Raw genomic sequence first — 23,908 nt, forward strand, 5'->3', positions numbered from 1 at the left:
GAAACCACATGGAATCACATCAAACCTGCCAAGATAGGGCCGCCCACCAAAACCCACAGACCAGGCAAGGAGGGCATTAATCAGAGAGGCAGCACAAAGACCAAAGGTAACCCTGAAGGAGTTGCAGAGACTGGAGTATCTGTCCACAGGACCACAATAAGCCATACACTCCAGAGAGCTGTGCTTTATGGAAGTGGCCAGAAAAAAAGCCATTACTTAGTGTTGAAAATAAGAAGGTAAGTTTTGAGTTTACCAAAAGGAATGTAGGCAACTCCCCAAATGTATAGAGGAAGGTGCTCTGGTCAGATGAGACTAAACCTAAACTTTTCAGCCACCAAATTAAAGCACTATGTCTAGTGCAAACCCAACACATCCCATCAAGAACACCATCCCCACAGTGAAACATAGTGGTGGCAGAATTATGCTGTGGGGATGTTTTTCAATAGCAGGGACTGGGAAACTTGTCTGAGTTTGGTGTGAGAAAACATGGATGGTTGTTATGTTTATCGCTTACAAGCCTTTATAAGGATGACAGACTGCCATCTGTAACAAGTACCCAAGAAAGAGAAGACAATATTACTGCGCTGACACGGTACATACAGTAGTATGCTATAGCAACAAAAAGTAGGACCCATTACTCTAATATAACACATTACACTATTTTATCATTTATAGCAGACAGTTTCTCCCTTCCAGCTTTAATGTACTCATCAAATATCAAAACGTCAATATTGCACAGTTACTCAGGGCAAATTCATCTAAATATTCTGAGTTGATACTTTACCATTACCAAGCAATGTAAAATGTAAACTTCTGCATCACATTTACAATTCAATAATTATTTTTTTTGACTGATTATAAGTCTCTGTGGGGGTTTGCGATTCCTATCGGGATATCAGCGTCCCGGCGTATTGGAGAAGTTTGTAACAGGCGTGCCCACTTCTACAGTCTCTGGTATGGGAATGTGATGATCAACAGTTAGTATTTTTGGTGTTTGGGAACTGTTCTCTAGGTCAGAAGGCACAGTTGTAGTCGCAGACTTTGTAGTGACTTCTCCAGGTGATGCATCCAAGAGTTGGTCAACATGTCTGCTAGACGACATTAGGCTCTGCACTCACAGTGTATGAGAGCGGTCGTGTTTGTGACCGAATCTCGGCAGACTGCCACTTATCACTGTAATTGTCATAATCTCGGGCAAGGACTTTTTGGCCAGGTTTCAGGAGATTAAGAATCAAGAATCTTTATTGGCATTATGGACCCATAATAAAAAATTTTGTCGAGAATCAGAATGCACATAAATAAAAGAGACACACAAATTAAAAATATAAGGCATGTCAGGAGAAGAATTGGAGCACTTATAACAGCTGAAAACATCTATAAAGAGAAGTATGAATTATGTACATGGGGATGTAGTGTGATGTATTTACATAAAGTGCAGCTCGTGCTAGAGCAGCCTATGAACGGACATTGATCATGAAATGGACTACTGAATGTCTACAGGGGGGTGACTCCCTTCACCGCTCTGGGTAAACTGTTTGTTTGTTTTGGATTTAGTGTAGCTGAACCGCCGTCCCGATGGAAGTCGGACAAACAGCTCATAGCCCGAATGGATGGGGTCTTTGGCAATACATCTGGTCTTCTTCTGGACTTGTGTAACATAAATCAAGTCCAGGTCTGGCAGACGGCAACCCACAATCTCCTGTGCTGTCCTCACCACCCATGCTAAGTCATTCCTCTCCTGTGCTGTGCAGCTCCTGTACACAGCATGCTTTCCACCGTGGCCCTGTAAAGTTTGTTAGTAGCAGAGGAGAGAGACCAGATCGCCGGTGTGATCTTAGATTTTTTCCCATGAACAACATTGCAGGTGACTGACATGTAGGATGTGCTCTGTTTGTTTAAGCTAGTAGAAAGTTTGGGGTTTTTTGTTCAAGAGGCACTAGCTCTCTCCTACTTGCTTTCATGGACTGTTTTAAGTTTGAACAAAATGCTCAGCTAGTCCATTTTGCTGGGTCGTGAGGAGCAGACGTTATGTGCCTTATATCATTGCTTTTAAGTAAACTTTGAAAGTCTTCAATAGTAAACTGGGTACCATTGTCACTCACTAGTTAAAGAGGGAGACCTGTACGAGTAAACAGCACTTGTAGTAGGCTAAGTCTCTGCAGAAGGGATTTCTTAACATTGAAAACTTCAGGCCACTTTGAGTGTGCATCAACAACAATAAGAAACATGTGGTCCATAAAGGGTCGTGCGTATTCCATGTGTATGCACTGCCAGGGAGTCACTGGTCATTCCTATGCATGGACGGGTGCAAGCTGGGGTTGGCGTTGGGTCTAATGACAGCCATAGTTTGACCAGATGTTTTATTTGACCTTCAAGGCCAGGCCACCATATGTAGCCTTTTAGGAGACTCTTCATTATAACTACACCCAAATGTCCATCATGCAGTGAGGTGATCACTTTGGAGCACAGTTTTGGTGGTACAATAACATGTGACCCCACATGATACAGCCTTGTCACACAGTGAGTTGATCTTTTCTGGAAAAGTATTCTGACAGTTTACAGTTAGGTCATAAACTCTGGTCAGTAAGGGGTCATTTCTTGTTTCTTTGCCTATCTATGCACTAGTCACAGGAAGAGGTTATATTTGTAGCATGTGGCTTGTCAGAGCATGGTCAATGGCTCTGATGTTGACAGTCCATCAGCATTCCATGTACTTTGGTTCCTTTGTATTCGATTATGTTAGTGTGAGCTCATAGGAATAAAGCCCAATATTGTACACGAGCTGCAGCCATTGCAGGGACACCTTTTTGGGGACTAAAAATGTAAAGTAATGGTTGGTGATCAGTGATCAGGGTGAAGTGTCCACCAAACAAGTATTGGTTAAACTTTTTTACTGCCCATCAGAGATTGCGTTAGACTTTTTCATTGTCGGTCATTTTGATTGACGGTAATAACAATCCGGTCATAATCTATTTTTACCCATCACTTTATTTTTTAAACAATAACAAATAATAATAATTCAGTAGCATCAATTTTAATTCATTTTGATTAATATTCAGTCTGAACACTCAGTCCTCCTGGACAACTTCCTCCTGGTCCGCCTTAACCTGAATAGCGCGTTTGTATGTGCGTAATTAAATGTCTGGAGTGGTTTTGTTCCAGAGGCTACTATGGGGAACATTTGTCCAATTGAAGTGACCAGAAGTCGGCAAGACTCTCTGAACAAGTTGTCTGATCTGGCAAGCACTCACTTCAGCGAGAAGAAAAAGCTAATTAATATGCTAACTCGCCAACAAGTAGTCAGGGGTGAGAATTACACTCTGACTAATGGCCTTCAGATTTTTCCGTTACCGTTTTAAAAAAAAACAATCAAAAACAGAAAATATTCAGTTAACGTGATCCCTGCTGCCCACACTGGGCTCAAAGCCTCTTTGTCTAGTTGGATATGATTTTTCCGCGGGTAACAGGAAGCGTCATGCCAAGCCAGTTGGGGGTTCTGAGCCATCAGTCATTTTGTGTGATAGGACAGTGCCAGTGCCATATGGTGACACATCACAGGCTAGTTGCAGGGGCACCTTCAACAGTTTATCTAAAATAATCAGTTTCTTTGTCATTTTGAATGCCTGTTCACAGTCTTTGGTCCATTTCTAATTAACGTTTTTTTGGACCATTGTATTGCGTGGGTGCAGGACTGTTGAGAAGTTTGGTAAAAATTTGTGGTAGTAATTTACAAGGCCTAGGAATAAGCATAGCTGGCTTACATTTTCTGGTTGCGGGGCACTGACGATGGCATCGATATTGTCCTGAGTTTTGTGTAATCCATGTTTGTCTATTTTGTGTCTACAGTACTTAATGGAGTCCTTGAATAATTCACATTTATTTTTGTATTCCTATAGTCTTGTTAAAACAGCATCCAGATTTGCCAAGTGTGTCTTTGTCTGGGCCAGTAACGACAACGTCATCCAAGCAACACTGACTACTTGGGATAATTTGTAACACCTGGTCCAGATTGCTTGGGCACTTGTGATACCAAATACAAGTTTTTTGTTCTGATATAGTCCTTTGTGTGTGATTATGATTATAATATCTGCGTGAATCTTCCTTCATCTCCATTTGCAAGCATGCTTGGCCCAGATGAATCTTTGGAAAACTCACCATTTGCTGAAGATGCAAAACTTTCATCAGTGGGAGGAAGCAGGTATTGGTCACCATGCATTGCAAGGTTCACTGTCACTTTAAAGTCACCATAGATACGGACGTTGATACCTTTTTAGAAACAGGAATGATTGGTGTTGCCCATTCAGACCACTTTTGTAGCTCAGCTTTAACTTTAGGATGTAAGGGATATGGAACAGGATAAGCCTTGTTTAAGTTTGGTTTTGTGTCCTTTATCAGCTCAAAACTTGCCTTGATGTTTTTCATTGCCCATATGCCTTTACTGAATACTTATGCACGTTTGTCTATTATCTGTGTCAAATGTGCTGCTAAAAGGTAATCTGCATAGACTTTATTTTGTGCCAGTTGGATTTGATTTGTCTCAACCTTTGTCGGCCAAATAAGGGGACACCTGCATATTTAAGAACAAGCAGTTCAAGGTTGCCGGTTTGTTTCTCATATTTCACTTACCTTGAGTTTTTCCAGTGGTAAGACTCTTTGGCCTGTGTACGTTTTCAGTTTCACACCTGTCCGTGACAGCTTCCTTTCAGGAAAGTGTTTCTTGTTGTCTTTGAAGGATATGATGGACAGTCCTGATCCAGCATCTAGTTTCATCTTTGATGGCAATCCGTTGGCGTTTGGTGTCAGCCAAATCACATCAATGTCATCCTTTTCTATGGCATACTAATCTAGGCAGGATAATTCCTCTTTATTTGAGCTTCAGTCAGTTTGTGCCACATTGTGTACTCTTTGTCCTTGTCTTGCGTTTGTCTTCTCATTAGAATAGCTGTGCTTTGATTTACACATTTTCTGCATATGTCCTTTTTTATTGTATTGCGCCAGTCTTTAAACCAGCAATTTGTTTACTTTGCCGTTAAAGACTTTCCCTGTTCCTTTAGTAGTTTACTTGGTTTAGTTTATATTTGCTCAGATTATTGTGCTTGTTTACATGTTCTTAGATTTTGTTCTCTCTAGAATTACTATTTACGTTTAGCTTATGTTTCATGTTTCTATTGGTTTAATAGCTGTGTTTATTGATTCCTTCTATTTCCTTTGTTCTGCCTTTCCTTTTTGCTGTTCCCCTAGTCGTTCCTCCTCTTGTACTTAGATCCCCTTCAGTTATTATTTACTCAGTGTCCATTTCCCTTTTATATTAGTAATTCTCCCCAGCCTTATTTGTAGTATAGTTCTCCGTATGACCTCAGCCTGACTCCAAGCCTGACTCCAAGCCTCCCGAGTTCCTGCTTGACCTCAGACCTCCTAACTGAGGGTCCCCTACTCGACTCGGCCGACCACCCAGACGCTGTTCTCTCGATAAGCATCTTTGTGGGTACTTCAGGTCTAGGCGCCGACCTCCCAAAACTTCTGCTCAGCCGCCGCCGGGCACCGAGAGTCCTGCTTCGAGGGTCCTCTGCTCTGCCCGGCCGAGCTCCTGACCGAGGGTCTTCTACTCTGCTCGGCCCCCACTGGTCATCCAGGTTACTGTCTGGTCGTCTCCGGCTTCCTGACAACCGGCTCCTTCGTCGCCGGCCTCCAGACCTCCAGCTCCTTCGCCGCAGGACTCCAGACCGCCAGCTCCTTCATCGTCGGCCTTTTGGACGCTTGTTGTTATGTTTAATGTTTCTATTGGTTTAATAGCTGTGTTTATTGATTCCTTCTGTTTACTTTGTTCTGCCTTTCCTCTTTGCTGTTCCCCTAGTAGTTCCTCCTCTTGTCCTTAGATCCCCTTTAGTTGTTATTTACTCAGTGTCCATTTTCCTTTTATATTAGTAATTCTCCCCAGCCTTATTCCTAGTATAGTTCTCTGTATTAGTCTCTACTGTTTAAGTTCTTTCCAACAGGTTATAGTTTATAGTTATTTGTTTCCTCATTAGGCTTAGTTCCACTTATTGTTTATGTTTTAGTTTATAGTAATTCTAATTAATTAAAAGTAAGTAAAAGTCTTGGCTTCCCTGCTCTTCCTTATCAGATAATGTTATCCTTAGATTCTAGTTTCCCTTTGGTTTTCTTATAGTTTAGATCCCTTGTGTCCCTGTGTTTCCTAGTTCTTGTCGACATAGTAACCATTCATTCCCTCAGTCTCCACAGCCAATTCCCGCACCTGCTTCCACTTCTCTTCTGATTAACCTAGCTTCTCCCTCATTGGTCCACTCTCCTTGTCTCCCTGCTTATATACCTGGTTCCTCTAATTATTCTTCGCTGGTTCCGCATTTCATGTATACCATGTCTTTCCCGGAACTCTTTGAATTATGCTTCTTGTGAATTATTTTCTGTGAATCTCCTACGACCTTGTAAATGCTGATCTCCGAGCCTTAAATAAAGAAGATCTGTTTTCAATATGTTGAACCCAAGCGACTGTTTGCATTTTGGTCCAAAACAACCTCAGACCGTGATACAGAGCTTCTTAGGTGAGAATCGAAGATTCACTTCATGAATGTGCAGCTGACAAATCTGCAGAAACTGTGTGATGCTATCATGTCAATGTGGATCAGAATCTTTGCAGAATGTCTCTGACACCTGGTTGAGTTTATGCCATGAAGAATTAAAGCAGTTCTTAAAGCACAAGGGGGTCCAGCAAAGCGTATATAATAAAGTGGCTGGTGGGTGTATTTTATGCATTTATATACAACCAGATGAAGCATAAATATCTGAATAAATAAATGTAAGCTAAATACCAATTTACTGGCCAGAGGAGGACAATAAAATTGGGCTCACATTACATTACTATGAACAACTGCTTCAATCATATGCATGTAGTCAATGTGTTTTTTGTGTCAACAACAAAAGAAACCATTCTGGACATTTGTGTTTGCTTACAAACATACACAATAAAACTTATTGCATCTGTGGGTGACACTGAGCCACTGAGCTCTAAAGAATGACGAAGATTTGTTTATAAAAGAGCAAATGGTGATGAAGAACAGGAGCTAAATTGCTTGCCTTTGATATGTAAGCATCTATGCTAATATTGCACCATTTGGTTAATGAAAAAAAATCTGTTCATGCATTTGAACAAAATACAGGATTAACAGCCATGTATCAGATAAATGTTTTATTGTACCACAAACTAGATACAAATTGGATTTAATATTTTAAATTGAAAATTAGCTTTCTGTGCTCCCACATCCCCAAGATAAGTCACATCAGTGGGAAAAATCTCAAATGATTAATTTCAGTTTTTTAAAGTGAACACAGACTAAGTGACACCATGTAAGTGGGACACATTTGTAGACAACCCGGGTAGTGACTTTACAAATTCTGGTTGATTAATGAAGTTCAGTTGTTTTACTTATATCTGGTGAAATTTGGAATTTCAGACCATTTTAACACATGAAAATGCTTTTATTTAAACAATTCCATTTAAGTTCTGGCTATATGTTCAGTCCTCAGTCTTTTGCAATCTCTAATGTGTTTTCTTCCAGGATTGCACTATATTTGTCTCCATCAATACTACCATTAATTCAGAAGAAAACCGTCCCCACAGCATGATGCTGCCACCACCATGTATCACAATGGAGATGGTGTGTTCAGCGTGATGTGTTGTTTTGCCAATGTGCTTTACTTTAAAAAAGGTCTTATTGCTTTCTTTTAACAATGCCTTTTTATTTCATCCTTCTGTCGAGACACGATTTTTAGAGTGCCCAACTAATAGAGCTATGGATCTCTGCAGCTCTGTAAGTTACCATGGGCCTCATGGCTGTTTCTCTGATCAATACTTTCCTTGCCTGGCCTGTCGGTTTAGGTGGAAGGCCATATCTTGGAGGGCTGTGCAGTTGTTCTGTACACTTTCTATTTTTGGAAGATGGATTAAACAGTGCTTTGCGAGATATTCAAAACTTGGGATATTGTTTTATAACGTAACCCTGCTTTAATCATTTCATGACATTATCTCTGAGCCCTCTGCTGTGTCCCTTTGTCCTCTTCATGATGGTTTTGGTTCACTAATGTTCACTGACAAACCTCTGAGGACTTCACAGAACAAATGGATGGATACTGTGATTAAGCTACACACAGTTGAACTTCTTTACTAACTATGGTGACTTCTGAAGATTACTGGTGCCAATGGATTTTATTTTGGGTTATAAGAGTAAATGGGGTGTTGAATACAACTGCACACCTCATTTTTTAGGCTTCTTTTTGTAGGCTTTGAAAACCATTTATCTTTGTCCTTCCACTTGACATTTATGCACTACGTTGTGGTGGAATATCACATAAAATCACAATGAATTAAATTGATAGAAAATACAGTGATATAAAACTTTTTCCAAGCACTGGAATCATTGTGACTGGTAAGCTATCCGGCAGATAAAGACAATTGATGGATGGAATCATAACCTCAAAGAAGATTCCCAACCCTAACTCCCAAAACATCAGAAGGGAATTTATGGATTTATTTATAGCACTGATGTCATCTGTGTGATAAAGCATATAATGATCAGAGGGTCACAGAGATAACCATGTGAGTGCTATCAAAGTGTAGGGGTAGGGCCAAGGAATTAACAGTCTCCAGTAGGTTGTCACTACAAGAGACAAAAAGAGGTCAAAACACCAGAAAGGCCATAGCCACTATATTGTCAAAGACTGATGGTACAGGAGGTCAGACACGAACATAAGCAGAGGAGAGTGTGTTCTTTGAATAAAAAGCACACATCAATACTTATAATCACTGTTACAATGCATTGGAGAAATGCTTACATAAAGATTAGAACTCAGCAGTATTTACCAATAATAGCTTACCAGAAATTGAATTCAGCCTCTGCAGTAAGACATAAAATCAAGCAGTAATTTAAAATCAACAAAGATCCTGACAGCAACTGACTTGTAAAAGCAGATTGTCAAAAGGGTGATTTAATCCTGAGGAGTGAAGTCCATTTTTGATTCCCCACAAAATGTTATTTAAGCACATCCTAAAAATAAATTAAATGGATTTTTGTCCATCCAATGCTGGATTTGGGAATAATGCAACACAGGATGCCTCCCACAAGTGATTATCCAAAAGAGTGCACTATCATTCCAGTTGAAATGATGTGTGTCACCCTGCATTGAACAGTAATGGCAAGCTTCACAAACTCAGATTGAAAAAGACCAGCCAGAATAAAAGCTTTTGTTCTTAGAAGTAATAGAATGTTGTGCATCTTCAGAGCCACCCTTGAGTCAAGTTGCTGTTTGTTTCTCAGAAATTTCATCTGGACTACATAGATGGAGGATATTCAGTTGTTTCCTTTAAGCGTAATGTTCAGTTGTCATCTTCCATTATTTTACTCTATTCTTTATCATGTGTTGAGGCTGTAGAGTAAGTGCTTTGTTTTCCAAGGACGGGAAGCTCTGACAGGAATGGACATGCCCACTGTTGGGAGGGGAATCAATTTATCACTGTGGCACTAATAGCTGCCCATCACCTCTAATGCTGTGGGAGACAGCAGCGTCCCACAAACTGGCAGGGGGTGAATTGGGCCTCGAAGGCCATAAAATATCCACTCCAGTACTTTCCAACAATTAACAGGAGGTAAAACAGACACCATAAATACTTTTACAACACAAGAAAGGCAACCTCTTTATGATTCTAGGCGTGTCTCTAAAACTGTAAGAGGCTTGCTATCAAGTTAGAAGGCAAAAATATGCGACCACATAGAGAGGGCATTGCAAATTGTAATAGTTTTTAAAGTGTATTTGGAGATGCCATCTGTGAGCTATAAAAACAGGAATATATAAGAAATACTCATCTGGTCAGAGGTTTTAAATCAAGCCAAGTATTAAAAAAAGTTAACTTCTCAAAGTAGATTTGAAGACTTTGGGGACAATGGGTGTTGAAAAAAAACTAATTTAAATTATCTTTACCAGCTGTAAACTATTGTTTGGATTCTGATTTTAATGTTGGTGAATCTGTAAGTGTAGCATGAGTCTGTTAGTTCTACTTTATTTAAAATTATATCTGCATAGATTTTGAATGATGTGGTAAAGTTGCCCTGCTGACAAGTCAAACACTGCTGTAACGCTAAATGATCACTGACGTGTTGTTGTCACTCTTAAATATGTCAGAACATCAAAAAAAAAAAAAAAAAAAAAAACTTTAAAAAAAAGAACACCTCAATAGAAATAAAATGCACTTTTTAAATGACAATTTATGTTTTAAAGGAAAAAAAAGATAAACCAACCTAGGCTTTGTGAGAAAAGATCATTGTAAAATGATGAATTGAGTGATAATTACATTTTCTTAAAAATCCAAGTTTAATATCATTAGACACCGAAAGATATGTACTGACCCATATACACAATCAAAGAATCCAAAAAGAAGCATGTTTGACAACATTAAGTAAGCTGAAAAAGGCAACAAATCATACTCATTTCTAATGAAATCCAAGAGCAGCTGAGAAAAAAAGTAAAAAAGCCATAATTAATGGACCCATGAATTCTGCTTTTTAGCTGAAAACTCCAGCTGGAGAATAACTCATCAGTTTGTGAAAACACACTTGGGTTAAGCAACAGAATAATGATATGAAGCACACCTGCAAGACCACCTCTGAATAGTTAATTCATGCTCTAAACCTCTTCATTGTAGCCAAATTAAAACATTTCTGCAAAGAGGAGAGGGATAAAATGCTCAACACATCCAGATTAGTGAGACTGGAGCACCCTCCTGAAGCCAGGCCTGGGTGGGGAGCTCACCAGCCAGCCCCTGGTGGTCGAGCTTTGGCTCCTGGGGCTCAGCTACAAGAAGCCCCCTCGGTATTAGGTGCCATGCATGTCGGGTGGCAGGTAAGGGCGGGAGCCTTAGCTGCTTATTTTTGGTGGCATAATCTGGCTTTAGGAACATGGAATTTCACATCAATGGTGGGTAAGAAGCTGTAGCTGTTGTGTGAGATTGAGCAGTAACACCAAGAGATAGTTGGACTCACCTCTATGCACAGCTTTGACTCTGGATAGGGTCTAGACTCTCTCCTACTCCAGAATTGGAGTACCAAAGGTCGTTGATCAGTTTTGTAATCTTATCATCAGACCTGCGGCGTTATATCTTGGACACTTGGATGAAGAGAGGGGCATAGCTATCATCTGATCAACACCTAGTAGTGAGTTCGATCTGGTGGCAGGGGAGGCCACCAGATCGCTTCGACCGACCTGGTAAACCCAAATGGGTGGTTAGGGTGAGCTGGAAACATCTAATGAACTTGTCCGAGTGATCTTCAATTCACACCTTGGGGGAGAATTTCCGTCATGTTTAGAGGGATTTTGGGGACATGGAATCTGAATGAACCATGTTCAGGATCTTCATTGAGGATGTGGGTCCCAGGAGCTTTGGCCTGAAGGTTATTGATGCCTGATGCGGTGTCGACCAGAGGACCCACTGGTGGACATCAGTATGATGGAAGCCGTCAGACTGATGGAGGAGGCCTTTAGGTCTTGGTTGTCTTTGGAGACTCCTAAAGCAGCTGACAGGTACTGGGTGACCAAAAAGACTGCGGCTTATGTGGCTGCAGAAGCAATAACTCGAGCATAGGAGGAATTTGGAGAAGCTATGGAAAGAGATCTTTGCTTGGCCTTAAGAAAGTTCTGGAAAACCGTTTGGTGACTCAGGAAGGGGAAACAGGGAACATCCCAATCTGTCTATGGTTTGGGAAGTAAACTATGGACCCTAACTGAAAACATAATAGGGCAACTTTCAGTGTCTATTGGAGGACAGGGACAACACTGTTGGAGTGGTAGACTGTGTTGGACCACATGTTGTGCTGAATATTGGACCATTTGCACGTTGCTGGATGCTACCAGGCCGTTTGGCGTTATCGGCCATTTTGTATCCCAGGATAGCCCGCTACTATGAATCCCAGCGGCCATCGTGGCTGACATGATGGGGTGTCCCAAGTCTGACGTCACGGAAAGCATAAATGAAGGTGGCCCCTTTAAAAGCTTTGCTTTTCATGCTGGACACTGAACCAGTAACTGAAGTGCATCTCTGGAGTAGAAGAGGTCCCACGTGGATTCTTCATTTATTCTCCTTCGTTGGCCAACAAAAAAATTCATGAAAGAGGTTTCTGGAATGAGAAGGCCAGAAATGTCACTTTGCCGATCGAAGACGTGAGTTTAACACGTAACCAAAAACCACGGAGTTTCAAGGATACGCAACTTTCCCTCCTTGTTTTGTACCAGTCGACTGCTGACGGTCAGATCATATTCTTCCTTTTCGCCAAGGAGGCCAAAAGACGGAGATTGACCACTTTCTTGAAGTATCCGCGGACGCGTGGAACTCTTCAACCGCCTTTTTTTTCTCTCACTCGCTGCCCCAGAAGGAAGACTTCAACAAGTAAAATCCACCTTTTATTTTTATTTCTTTATTAAGAATAGCGTGGGCAGGGTAGAGGAGGTTTTAGTGCGATTAGAATCACCACTTATAGTCTAATGTGTTCTGAATTGTATGTGCATGCAACCTTTTTGAAACTTGACTGCTGTTGAATTCCGGAGGCCGCCGAGTTTCGCAAATTGTGCTTTTACTGCGCAAACACCTGCGTGCAGGTGCGTTGTGAAACTGGACTGCTATAATAACCTTATGGTGAAAATCAACCATTTTCTTTGTCTCCAACTTTACTGCTTACTGGCTTGCCGCCAAAAGTTTTATTATCCTTTGTCTTCTGGGTTTACAACCTTGCTGGGGGGAAGGTTTATGACTGCCTGTATCTCACTGAGCTACACTTTCAGGCGGGCTGCGCTCCAAAGCTTCGTTCAACCATATTCTTTTTGTATTTTGCCATAACTGCCATAACTGCTGGTTAGATCTCATACACACTCACTGCTGTTTTTATTTTTTTGTAGTTAGATATTTTACTCTTCTGTGTAGAACTTTGCATGTTTGATTAGGTGAAGATTATTGAATCGGAATAGCGAGGTGGATCAGGTGGCTGATTCAATAAAGATTCACGGAGATAAAGAGAAGTCGTTTGTGTTTATTTTATGCAAGAGTGATTTGTCAGTCAAAATAAGGTTAAAGTTCCTCACGTTTCGGAAGAAACGGTTGATTAAACAGTGACATCTCTGGTAATAGTTATCAATTATTACTGAGTATTTAACGATTGTAATTATCAAAGGTGTTGAGCCACAATTACAACACCAGAGGACATCTCTGGTTTCAATAGCCGGGTTTCAGTCACGCGATTTTGATGACGCGTGAAGAGGGCGCAATTTCAGATGGAGGGCAGGAAGTAAAATGTCAAAGGAGGCAACCGTTGCAGAGAGTCCGTATTGTAGGGATTTAGATCCAGTTTCCAGGCGAAGATACAAACAGTTAATTTACAGATATGTTGGATGTGACCATTATCTCATCAAGATGAGTGAGTTTTCGAGAGAACCTCAAGATTTGCCTTTAATCGAGGCTGTTGATATCACGAACTATCTGGCACGTCAAACGTCTTACTACACTAAACAGCAGATGAAAGCCTACAAAAGTCTGGAGGCATAAAACTTTTTTGTCAGCGGGTGGATCTAGAACCTCGGAACCAAACGGCTCCGCAATAATTATCGTTTGGTCTTTGCCAAGGTGAGTGTTAGTTCATATGTTCATATATTAGTGGAGATGTTAGCGGTTAGCAGAAGTGGCTAAAACAAACATACAACGCCTCTCTACGGCTACATTAATTTAACAATCATTACTACATAAATAGGCATTTCACGACAAACTAATGGTAAACAGAACCACAAAAAAAGAAGTTGGACTGCTACTTACCGCTGACGAAGTGGTCGCTACAGACACTCGCATTAGCAGACTCTGCTCTTTCCGACCGCAGATGTAGATTTGTAATCCACTTTTTAAGTCGTTTTTCGATTACTTTTTTACATCTTTCACCTTTATGAATGACAACCTTTGGCACTCGATAATAATGCTTTTCCTTTTTTCTGCTGGAGCGATTGGAGCAGCCGTAAACGGCACAAAACATATGCGTGTTTACAGATGGCAAATCCTTGGCTACTTCACTTCCTGCCCTCCATCTGCATTCCGCGCTCTTGCGGCATAGCTATGTGACATCACGTGAAAGCTAGCTATTCATAAATGAGGATTTTTGGTTAAGAAATTAATTTTTTTTAAATTATGATTTTTAATTATAATTATTGATAAATATTAATTAATCAATAATCATAATTCCAACAACTGGGATGGTTGTCCTAATGTTTAAGAAAGGGGACTGGGCAGTCTGTTCCAATTATCGAGGGATCCCACTTCTCAGCCTCCCTGGGAAAGCTTACTCTGGGGTGTTGGAGATGAGGCTCTGCCTGATAGCTGAACCTTGGATCCAAGAGGGGCAATGTGGCTTTCATCCTGGCTGTGGAACAGTGGACCAGATCTACACCCTCACAGAATTACTGAGGGGTCATGGAGGTGTGATCCTCTGGTCTACATGTGTTTTGTGGATCTGGAGAAGGCCTACGACTGTTTGCTGAGGGAGTATAGGGTATGTGGGTGGCTTTTAAGGGCTATCCAGTCCTTGTATGCCCAAGGCAAGAGCTGTGTCCATGTTCTCACCACAAAGTCAAGCGTGTTCCCAATGCGTGTTAGACTCTGCCAGGGCTACCCCTTGTCATTGATCCTGCTATAAAAACACCTGATTCATAAAATAGACAAAATAAAATGCACGGATTATAATATGGTTTTGCAAGTCGTGCATACAAAAACAGGCTGGGATTAATGTAAATTAGCTGCACAAAACTGAGTCCACCCCCTGATGGACTGGCAGCCTGTCCTGGCTGTAATCTGCCTCTTGGATGGATGAATGGATGGAAAACTGAGCCTCACGCAACCCCCAAAAAATAGTATAAGTCTATAATTTATACAAGAGAAAACTCACACATTCCCTGCTATCTCATTAGAATCACTTTAAACCACAGAAACAATATGACAGAAAATGTTAGTGGCTCTGTTACTGTTTAAAGCGTTCCTCTATATTGATACAGATAACAAACCCATGCCTAGTAGCTAGTACATTCCCAGTGTGTAACTTGCTGACGCAAAGATGATAGTGGTGCAAAATAATTCCCTATTTTAGTGATCCATGCTGAGATCATGAGTCTCTCTCAGTTTTTTCCATACATCTCCATATTAAGAGCTCGCTGATTTGTATGTACTGCAGATATAGTTTCAGATTATTTATTAGTAGTTAAATAAATAAATGAAAAGTTATTTATCCTTTTAAGCCTTAACCAATTTCATTAAATGTTAAATTAAAACTTCATGTTAATTCTAAAAAGAAAACTGAAAAATGTTCACTTTCACATTCTTCCTTTCTCATGTGACCATTAAGTGAGCTGTAAAATGTGTGTTTTCAGATGTTTCCTTTTCCAACACTTCCAGTCACATTATATATAACAAACCAAGCCTGAAACCGGTAAATAGCTGCAGCTGAATGATGGATAAAAAGCAGTGAAGGTGGGCTCTTTAGAATGTTAGGAGACAGTTGTTTCGCAAAAATTGTTCAATTTCAGTCAACGTGTGCATCTCTGTGACCATTTCACTCACATAATGTTTTATTTAGGCAATAGCCTGAGAAAGTAAATCTGGCAACACTTGACAAGACTTACTGAATGAATTACTTTGATTATCCTCCAGTGCACTGACATACATTCCTGAGTGAGATAAATAAGCAAAGATTCTACATTTTGCAAGGGAAACTGTCGCTCCAACCTGTTATGTGTTTATTTTCTAGTAAACCTATTTCAAAATTATTCCTGGTTTTGAATATTTCCATATGTATGCCCTCTCAAAGATAAAAGGTGTGCGAGGTGCCGCTGGTGATGACAGACTGCTACTGCACACCATGACCTCTTACAGTCTTTTAAGTGCAGAAAATAGTTCACGTTACCGGGCTCTGGCTGGCGGCCTGGCGGAAGTAATGGAATTCTCCATTAGCCTGGGATGCTTTTTGTCAGTAGCTGGGTAATCCCTGAGGGCTGCGGTGGCTGCAGATATGCCCCAAATCCTCTAGAGATCTGAAAACAAGCTTCTAAACTTCCCCATGTGTTTGCCACGCTCTCTGGTTCTGTTCATGCTGTTTAATGGGAGGTGATTATTATTATTATTATATATGTTTGTGATTATACCACTGCTTTTGGCGTAATCATGTGCTTCTGCTGTGAACCTATGGTTCGAAATATGGTATGGAAAATACATTCCAGGACATTTTTAAATTTTACCCTGAATAGTTGCACACCAAAAACATGCTCGAATATAATAAAGCTGGAGTAATGAAATAGATATGTACACCCTGAGAAATTTTTTCAATGTCTTTAAACTCATTGTTTGGATGTTAGAACTCACACCTGCAGTTTCTAACTCTCTCCCATAGCTTTCATTTGAATTATGCCCAGTTAAAGCTGAAATATAATACATTTTGTGCCTGAAATGAGGTGGAAAGAAGCACAACCTGAATATGTGATGGTGTTGGTCTCCCTTTTTGCTATATGAATTGCAAGGCCGATAAGATTATGACCATTGAAAGGTAAAGGGATATACCACTGGTTATCTCTTTATTATGACACCTCTTAATGGGTGGGCACATTAGGTAACTAGTGAACATTTTCTCATCAGACTTGATGTGTTTGAAGCAGTAAAAATGGGAAACATAAGGATATGTATCCAGCAAACGTGGACCAAGGAAAGAATAGAGGCAAACTGGCGATAGGATCCTAAGAGGCCTCACTGATACATATGGGGTGGGAGGGTTGCTCCATTTGTTGGATGTTCATCCAATCTAGCATCTGTGGGATGAGCTAGAAAAACAAGTCAGATACAAAGAGACTCTACCTCACATCTAAAAGGACAGATACCACAAAGTACCTGCTGCTAACACTTTAGTGCCAGATATCACAGCACACGACAGTGGAGTCGATACCTCAACAGGTCAGGACTGTTATTGTAGCAAAAGGTGTTACTAACAAACAACTAGGCAAGTGTAAAGGCAGCGTTGGCAAATATTTGTTTTTGTTTTATTTTTCAAATGAGATTTAATAAAAAAAACAGTCCAAAATCAAATTTGAATATGAGTCATAGTTGTGGAGATTTGCCCTCTGCAGCTCCAGACACAAAATTACCCCTACAGACAGCACTCTCATTATTCAATAATGCAGCTGGGAAGGCTTTCTGGCAATCCATTATGTATAACTAAGAATTTCCTCAGCTTGACAAGAGCCAATCCCTATGTTTGTCTCGCATCTGTTTGATAATGTCCATCTGACTATTTTTATCCCCTGCTTCATAGCTTAAGTGCAGTTTAATTGAGTGTAGTAAACTGGTCAGACTTGTGGTTAAAGGCACTATAAGCTGAATCTGTCTATAATACCTAGTTTGCACAACTAACCTTAGCCAAGGGCTCTTTAGGGTGTGTACAAGGATATTATGAGATTAAATGGAAATCTAAATCAGTATATTGGTTTATGGTACAAGATCCTTTTGTATTTTTTAATGCACATCCCATTCAGGGAATGATCCAAGCTACAACAATGGAAGGAGCAACTAGAATGCATAAAATATGTGTTGGGTTTTCTTCAGTCTAGTGGTCTTTACTACCACTCTACAGATAAAATGATAGATGTTTCCCTGTTGTCATGACAATGCTGATGTATTCTGATATGATATGCATGCAGGCCATATGCCTCAGATATCCTTCAAAGTATACATGCATGTGGTCCTGAAAGGATATGCCACTTTAAAAAAAAAATCTGAAAGAAAAATCTCATGTGTGTCAGATGTTCACATGATTGGGGGCAGGGCTATGTTTGTCTCTGCCTTTATAACCAAATGTTTTCACCTTCACTGCATGGTAGCCCGATTGTCCACACAATAAAATCTTCTGACCAAGACCAATACCACATGCGCTGTAAGCTGCTAGCTGCTCACAAGCAACAGCACACAGCTGAGATATGGGATGCTTCATTTTAAAACTGTCCTTTAAAGTAAAAAAAACTTAAAAAAAAAAAAAACTGATTGTTCCTGACAGCCAAGTGGTGATATTTGTCCTGAGAATTTTGCTGCGTACCATGAGTGACAAGCACCAACCTCTGTCGCACAAACAGTGGAGCAAATGTGTACAAAGACTAGAGCTGCCTTATGCAAACTCAGAATCTAAAAGCTTCTCTGAGAGAGCACAAATCTTCCCTAAGCTGACTGAGCTGAGTTTGATTTTCACACTGGTGATAGCATCACTGCTGTACGAAGGGGAGAATTGCCTCCTGTTCTCTAAAGCTTTTCTTTATCTTTTGATTAACAATGGAGTGGAAACCTAAGAAAGAACTTAAAGATTCAAAAGTACAACTTTTCATCAATGACACCACCAGTGCTTAAGATGAATGTGGATATTGAGCCAAAATATGGTGTGAAGTAGACACACATTTCTCATTTTGTGAGAATAGTGGCTATTTTCTCTGTTCTTCACATATTCAAGCTTTTCACACCTATTTTTATTCCTTTGACTCCCCTCAGCTGCTATTTGAATCCAATGTGTTGCCTATGTGATTGATGGCTCTTTTTCGTGCTGCTAAGCTCTAGGAGTAAAGCTGGGATAAGTCTCTAGACTATGACAATGGTTATGACCTTTCAAAGTAATGTATAATACCACCATGTACTGAAACACCTCATGTGTCTGACTACTTTTTAATATTTTGTTGCATTGCAACTGCAAAATTCAATGTTTGTCTTCCATACATCAATTGTGGGACCTTTTTCTTTGCAATATGGCTCAGTCTCTATCAGATTGAATGGAGAGTGTCTGTGAACAGCAACTCGAAAGCTTTGCTACAAATATTCCATTGGATTTATGTCTGGACTTTGACTGGGCCATTTCAACACATGAACACGCTTTGAACTAATTCCATTCCACTGTAGCTCTGGCTATATGTTTAGGGTCATTGTTACTGGAAAGTGAACCTCCACCCAAGTCTCAAGTCTTTTACAGTCTCTAACAGGTTTCTTTTCTACATTATCCCATAATTGTTGTTATCCCATTGTCCTATCAGTTCAGCTTAGCAGCCCCTGCTAAAGAAGAGCATTCCCACAGCATGATACATGCTTATCCAGGAGGAGGGAATGTTGCAATTCACTGACTCGATGCAATCTGCTGGGTTTCCTTAGATAGAAGATTTTTAACCATTTTTAACTGAATTTGACGGTGCTGTTTGATAACAAGGATCAATTATAATGTATGTACCTGACTTAGAATCTGTATGATTTCATTGAATTGACATTAAAGTGCCTTGAGACGACATGTGTTGTGAATTAGCACTGATTTGAATTAAAATGAAATTAATTGAATGATGCTGCCACCACCATAGGTCACCATAGGTTTTATGTGTTCAGGGTGATGTGCAGTGCTACTTGTCCAACAAATAATGTTTTGAATGTGGGCCAAAAGTTCAATGTTGTTCTCATCTAACCAGGGGAACCTTCTTCCACATACATTCTGTGTCCCCTAAGTGGCTTGTGGGAAATTGCAAACGCCAGCACAATGACTTTCTTTTTGCTACTCCTCCATTAAGGCCAGATTTCTGGTGGGCACATCTAATAGTTGCCGTGTCAACAAATCCCCACGCCCGAGTGGTAAATCTCTGCACCTGAGCTTTAAATCTCTGCAGCTACTCCAGAGTGTGGAAAGATTGTTTTATAATCTAACCCTGCTTTTTATTTCTCCACTTTCTCCCTGACGGCTGTCTTTCTTAGTCTTCTTGATCATTTTGGCTCACTAATGTTCTCTTACAAGCCCCTGAGACCTTTACAGAACAGCTGGATTTATAGAGATTAAAGATCACACAGGTTGACTTCGAAAGGCAATTTTATTTAAGAGGATCAAAGGAGACTGTATATAAATGGTCGCTACAGTCACACATTTCATTAAAATGCATTGACGTTGCTGGTTGTAATGTAAAATGTTCAAGTGGTATGAATACTTTTGCAAAGGAATGTATAATAAATCTAACTCATGGTTTTAGAGTTTTAGAGAAAAAAAGTAGAGTAGCCATAATGTGTGGTCTGTTGCTGCAAAAGAACATTGAAATTAATCCTGATGTCTTTCTTCTTCCTTTAATGCAGATATCTTGGCATCACACGGCCTCTTACCTACCCAGCACGGCAGAATGGTCAGCTGATGGCTAAAATGATCCTGGGAGTGTGGCTGGTGTCAGCATCTATTACCCTTCCACCTTTCTGTGGCTGGGCCAAAAATGTCCACACAGCCGGTGTGTGCCTCATTAGCCAAGACTTTGGTTACACCATCTACTCTACAGCAGTAGCCTTTTACATCCCTATGCTGGTAATGCTTTTCATGTACTACAAGATTTTCAGGGCAGCTCGCAAGAGCGGCGCCAAGCACCGCTTCACAGACTTGTCACGGCGTGAGCGCCTTGAGACAGTTGCCAACGAGGCACTGCGCATGCAGGGCCTGAAGCCGCCTGGCGTGGCAGAGGAATGTGCCGCCTTGTCTCGCCTGCTGAACCGCGAGCGTAAAAACATCTCCATTTTCAAACGGGAGCAGAAAGCAGCCACTACACTCGGGGTGATTGTGGGCGTTTTTGCTGTGTGCTGGCTGCCATTCTTTATCCTGACCACTGCCAGACCATTTATCTGTGGGGTGGAGTGCAGCTGTGTGCCTATCTGGCTGGAACGCACTCTGCTCTGGTTGGGCTACGCCAACTCACTGATGAACCCCTTTATCTATGCCTTCTTCAACCGAGACCTGCGCTCCACCTACCGTGACCTTCTCCGCTGCCGCTATCGAAACATCAACCGCCGGCTTTCTGCTGTGGGGGTACATGAGGCTCTAAAGGTATAAACCTGGATGGTTAACCAGCATACATTGTAGTGTATGGAGGTCTGGTTGTTAACATGCACTTGTTACCTAAAGAGCACAGCGCACACAGCAGACCTGTAGATAGGACAGACTGACAGAAAGAAAAGTCACTGTTGGTTGCTCTTAAGCCCTTTTGAGAAGCCATGGAAACAACAGGATTACTTCAGTTTGCAGATGACTCAGTCATTCTATTTTAGGAAAAAACAACAACATAGAGCATCCTTGATGGGCCACTTGAAGCTGAAGCTGCTTTTGTGCATATGCCACAATTACACCCTGGCTCCTGATTTATGGTGTGATATTCCAGTAACAAAAAGAAATGACATTTAAACAAAAACAATTACCCTAGGGCTTTTGGCTAGAACAAAAATCTATCACATTTCTGTACATAAATTAAAGTAATGTTTTAGAGGGAAGAGTACAGGTATTTGTTATGTGGCACAGTGTCTTTAAGTCGTCTTTCTTTGAGTTGTCTTTCTACTTGAGCACAGTTTAGAAGTGAACATCTTTAGCAAAGGTTACAATAAATATTTTTTTATCCCCCTTTATTTTCTGTAGAAGCCTTTACATTGCTCATGTAATTCCCTCAGAAACCCATAAAGGTTGCTGAAATTGGGGAGAACAGATAGGACTGGTGTTATAAAGTGCACCATGAAGGAAATCTTTTCCATTCTTGTAATGGCAGTGTTCATTATTAGAAAAGAAACAAGTGTTCTGTTGAGTGTCTGCATGAAAAATTTATCTCATATGTCACTGTGCCCATCAACCAAAACATACGTTTATGGGAAGAGAGCAGGTGTGAAGAAGTGTTTTCATAGTTTAGCCAAACATTGCACTGCACGCTTGAACTGAACATGAACTCATTCATTAAAGTATGTGTCAAGAACCTTAATATTGTGGGTTTTTCCTACTCTTGTCAGCTTGCCTGGATCGGTCCCATTCTAAAGAAGCTCTTGACCTTTCCACTTGAACAATTGGTCTGTTCCTGAGATTTTTTTTTCACTAGTTGTCAACAATGTTTCCATTCACGTTTTGAAATCAGGATGCGGTCACTTCCCTCCTGGCTGCACTCGCATTTTAAACTCTGCTGTGACCTGTAGAAACCCTTATCAAATGTCATCACTGAACAGTGTGTGCTTTCTCTACCTCAATTCTTTACAAATACTGTACATTGATTTTTTTCCAAACATATGTACTGCTGTATTATTTTTTTGACTGACCGGTATTTTGTATTATGTAAATTTATCTGTCTATAACTGTGGATGAGTGCTCAGTGTGACCGCTTTGTCATTACTTTTAGAAAACATCGTAGAAAGCGGCAGTGTATTTCATCACTTTGTAAATAAACAAGCACTTCAAATTTCATTGTGTCTTAATTAGTAACACCACATCAGTGTTGCGAGAAGATATTTGCCCCCTTACAGATATCCTCTGTTTTTGCTTTCTTTTGCCCCACTTGCTTGTTTCAGATCATACAAATTTTACTGTCAGGCAAAGATAAACCCAATAAATATAAACTGCAATATTCAGTTTATATTTCCATTTAATAAGGAAAAAACTATCCAAACCGATCTGGACCTAAGTAAAAAATAGCCCCTCTCATTATTTAACTGTGATTAACCAATTTCTTGGCAAGCTGACTCTTAGTTCAAGAGTCACAAACATGCCTGATAACAGTCAGACCTGTCAAATCAAGAAATCACATAAAAAAACCTGTCAGACAACATGAAGTAGGCCTAAAGATTTCAATAAGCAGCACATCATGCCCTTATCTAGAGAAAGCAAAGAGAAGATGGGCATCAATCTAGAAAGTGTCATAATCTAGAAGTAGAAAAAACATGGTGAACCTTACCTGTAATGGAGTTTTGACAAAAATTCAGACTGAAAGACTCACCCTCACCACCTGCTCCATCCAATGACTCCTCCATGCGTCTCCCCTCCATCCAATCAGCGTCAAGTCCGCATGCCTCTTCAGCCAATCACCCTCTGACACTTTGCTTTTAAGGACGCCAGTCATGGATCCCTCTTGCTCTTCAGCTGAGCTCCACCCTCCTCCACCCCACCTCCACCATCTTCCTTTCAATCTCCTCCCGGTCTCCTCACCTCTGGCCTTCACCCCACCATCAGTCGGATCCCAGGGGGAAGACTTATCTAATCCTAAGCCTAAAATGTCCAATCAATCTCATGATATTCTCAGCATTCATGTCTTCCTCCGGGTCAGAGTGCCAAAGAAATAATCATTTGCCAATAAACTTCTCTAATCGCCATTTTTGTGTTTCTTATTGTGAGCCTTTTCAGGTTAAAATTACCATCAGTTTGAAACCCTAAATTCAAGTGCATTGGGTTTAGCAGGGAGGGGTTTGGGAACACCCATCTTCTCACTTGGATAGTTCAGACTTTGAATAGGCTACTCTGAATTCTTCAGTTTGTTCTTTTTCATTATTCAGTGGTGGACTTGCTGGTGTGCTTTGAATCATAACCCAAGTTATTGAGTTTAAGGTCACAAACTGATGGCCAGACATTTGTCTTCTTTATTTTCTGGTAGAAAGTTCAGTTCCTTCAATTTCTTAGTTTTGTCTTGTCACTCCACTGAATAATTTTCCTAAAGTCTTGGGGTTCATCAAGACATTTTTTGTCAAATGTGAGACAGATATTCATGTTCTTTTTGGTCAGCAATGGTTTCGGCCTTTGAACATTTCTAAAAATGCTATTTTGCCTTGTTACTTTCTTACTATAGAATCATGAACACTGACATTAGCTGAGGCAAGTGAGGCCTGCAGTGCTTTAGATGTTGTTCTGGCTCTCAACGTGGTTCACTGGAAACCTAAAGGCTCCCATAGAGTTGGGTGTACTTTGCATGTACAGGTCCTTCTCAAAATATTAGCATATTGTGATAAAGTTCATTATTTTCCATAATGTCATGATGAAAATTTAACATTCAT

General features: G+C 40.5%; 1 protein-coding gene across 1 annotated transcript in view; it reads left to right on the forward strand.

Moving 5' to 3' along the window:
• htr7c (5-hydroxytryptamine (serotonin) receptor 7c) overlaps positions 1 to 23,046 on the forward strand; it is a 55,028-nt gene extending 31,982 nt beyond the window's left edge. The window contains exon 2 of the mRNA XM_047380374.1: positions 20,210 to 23,046. Within this exon, the coding sequence (XP_047236330.1) occupies positions 20,210 to 20,948 (739 nt within the window). The 3' untranslated portion in view covers positions 20,949 to 23,046. The remainder of the gene's footprint in view (positions 1 to 20,209) is intronic.
• The last annotated feature ends 862 nt before the right edge of the window (positions 23,047 to 23,908 follow it).

This window comes from Girardinichthys multiradiatus, chromosome 12, assembly GCF_021462225.1.
Source record: "Girardinichthys multiradiatus isolate DD_20200921_A chromosome 12, DD_fGirMul_XY1, whole genome shotgun sequence".
Classification (NCBI taxonomy): domain Eukaryota; kingdom Metazoa; phylum Chordata; class Actinopteri; order Cyprinodontiformes; family Goodeidae; genus Girardinichthys; species Girardinichthys multiradiatus.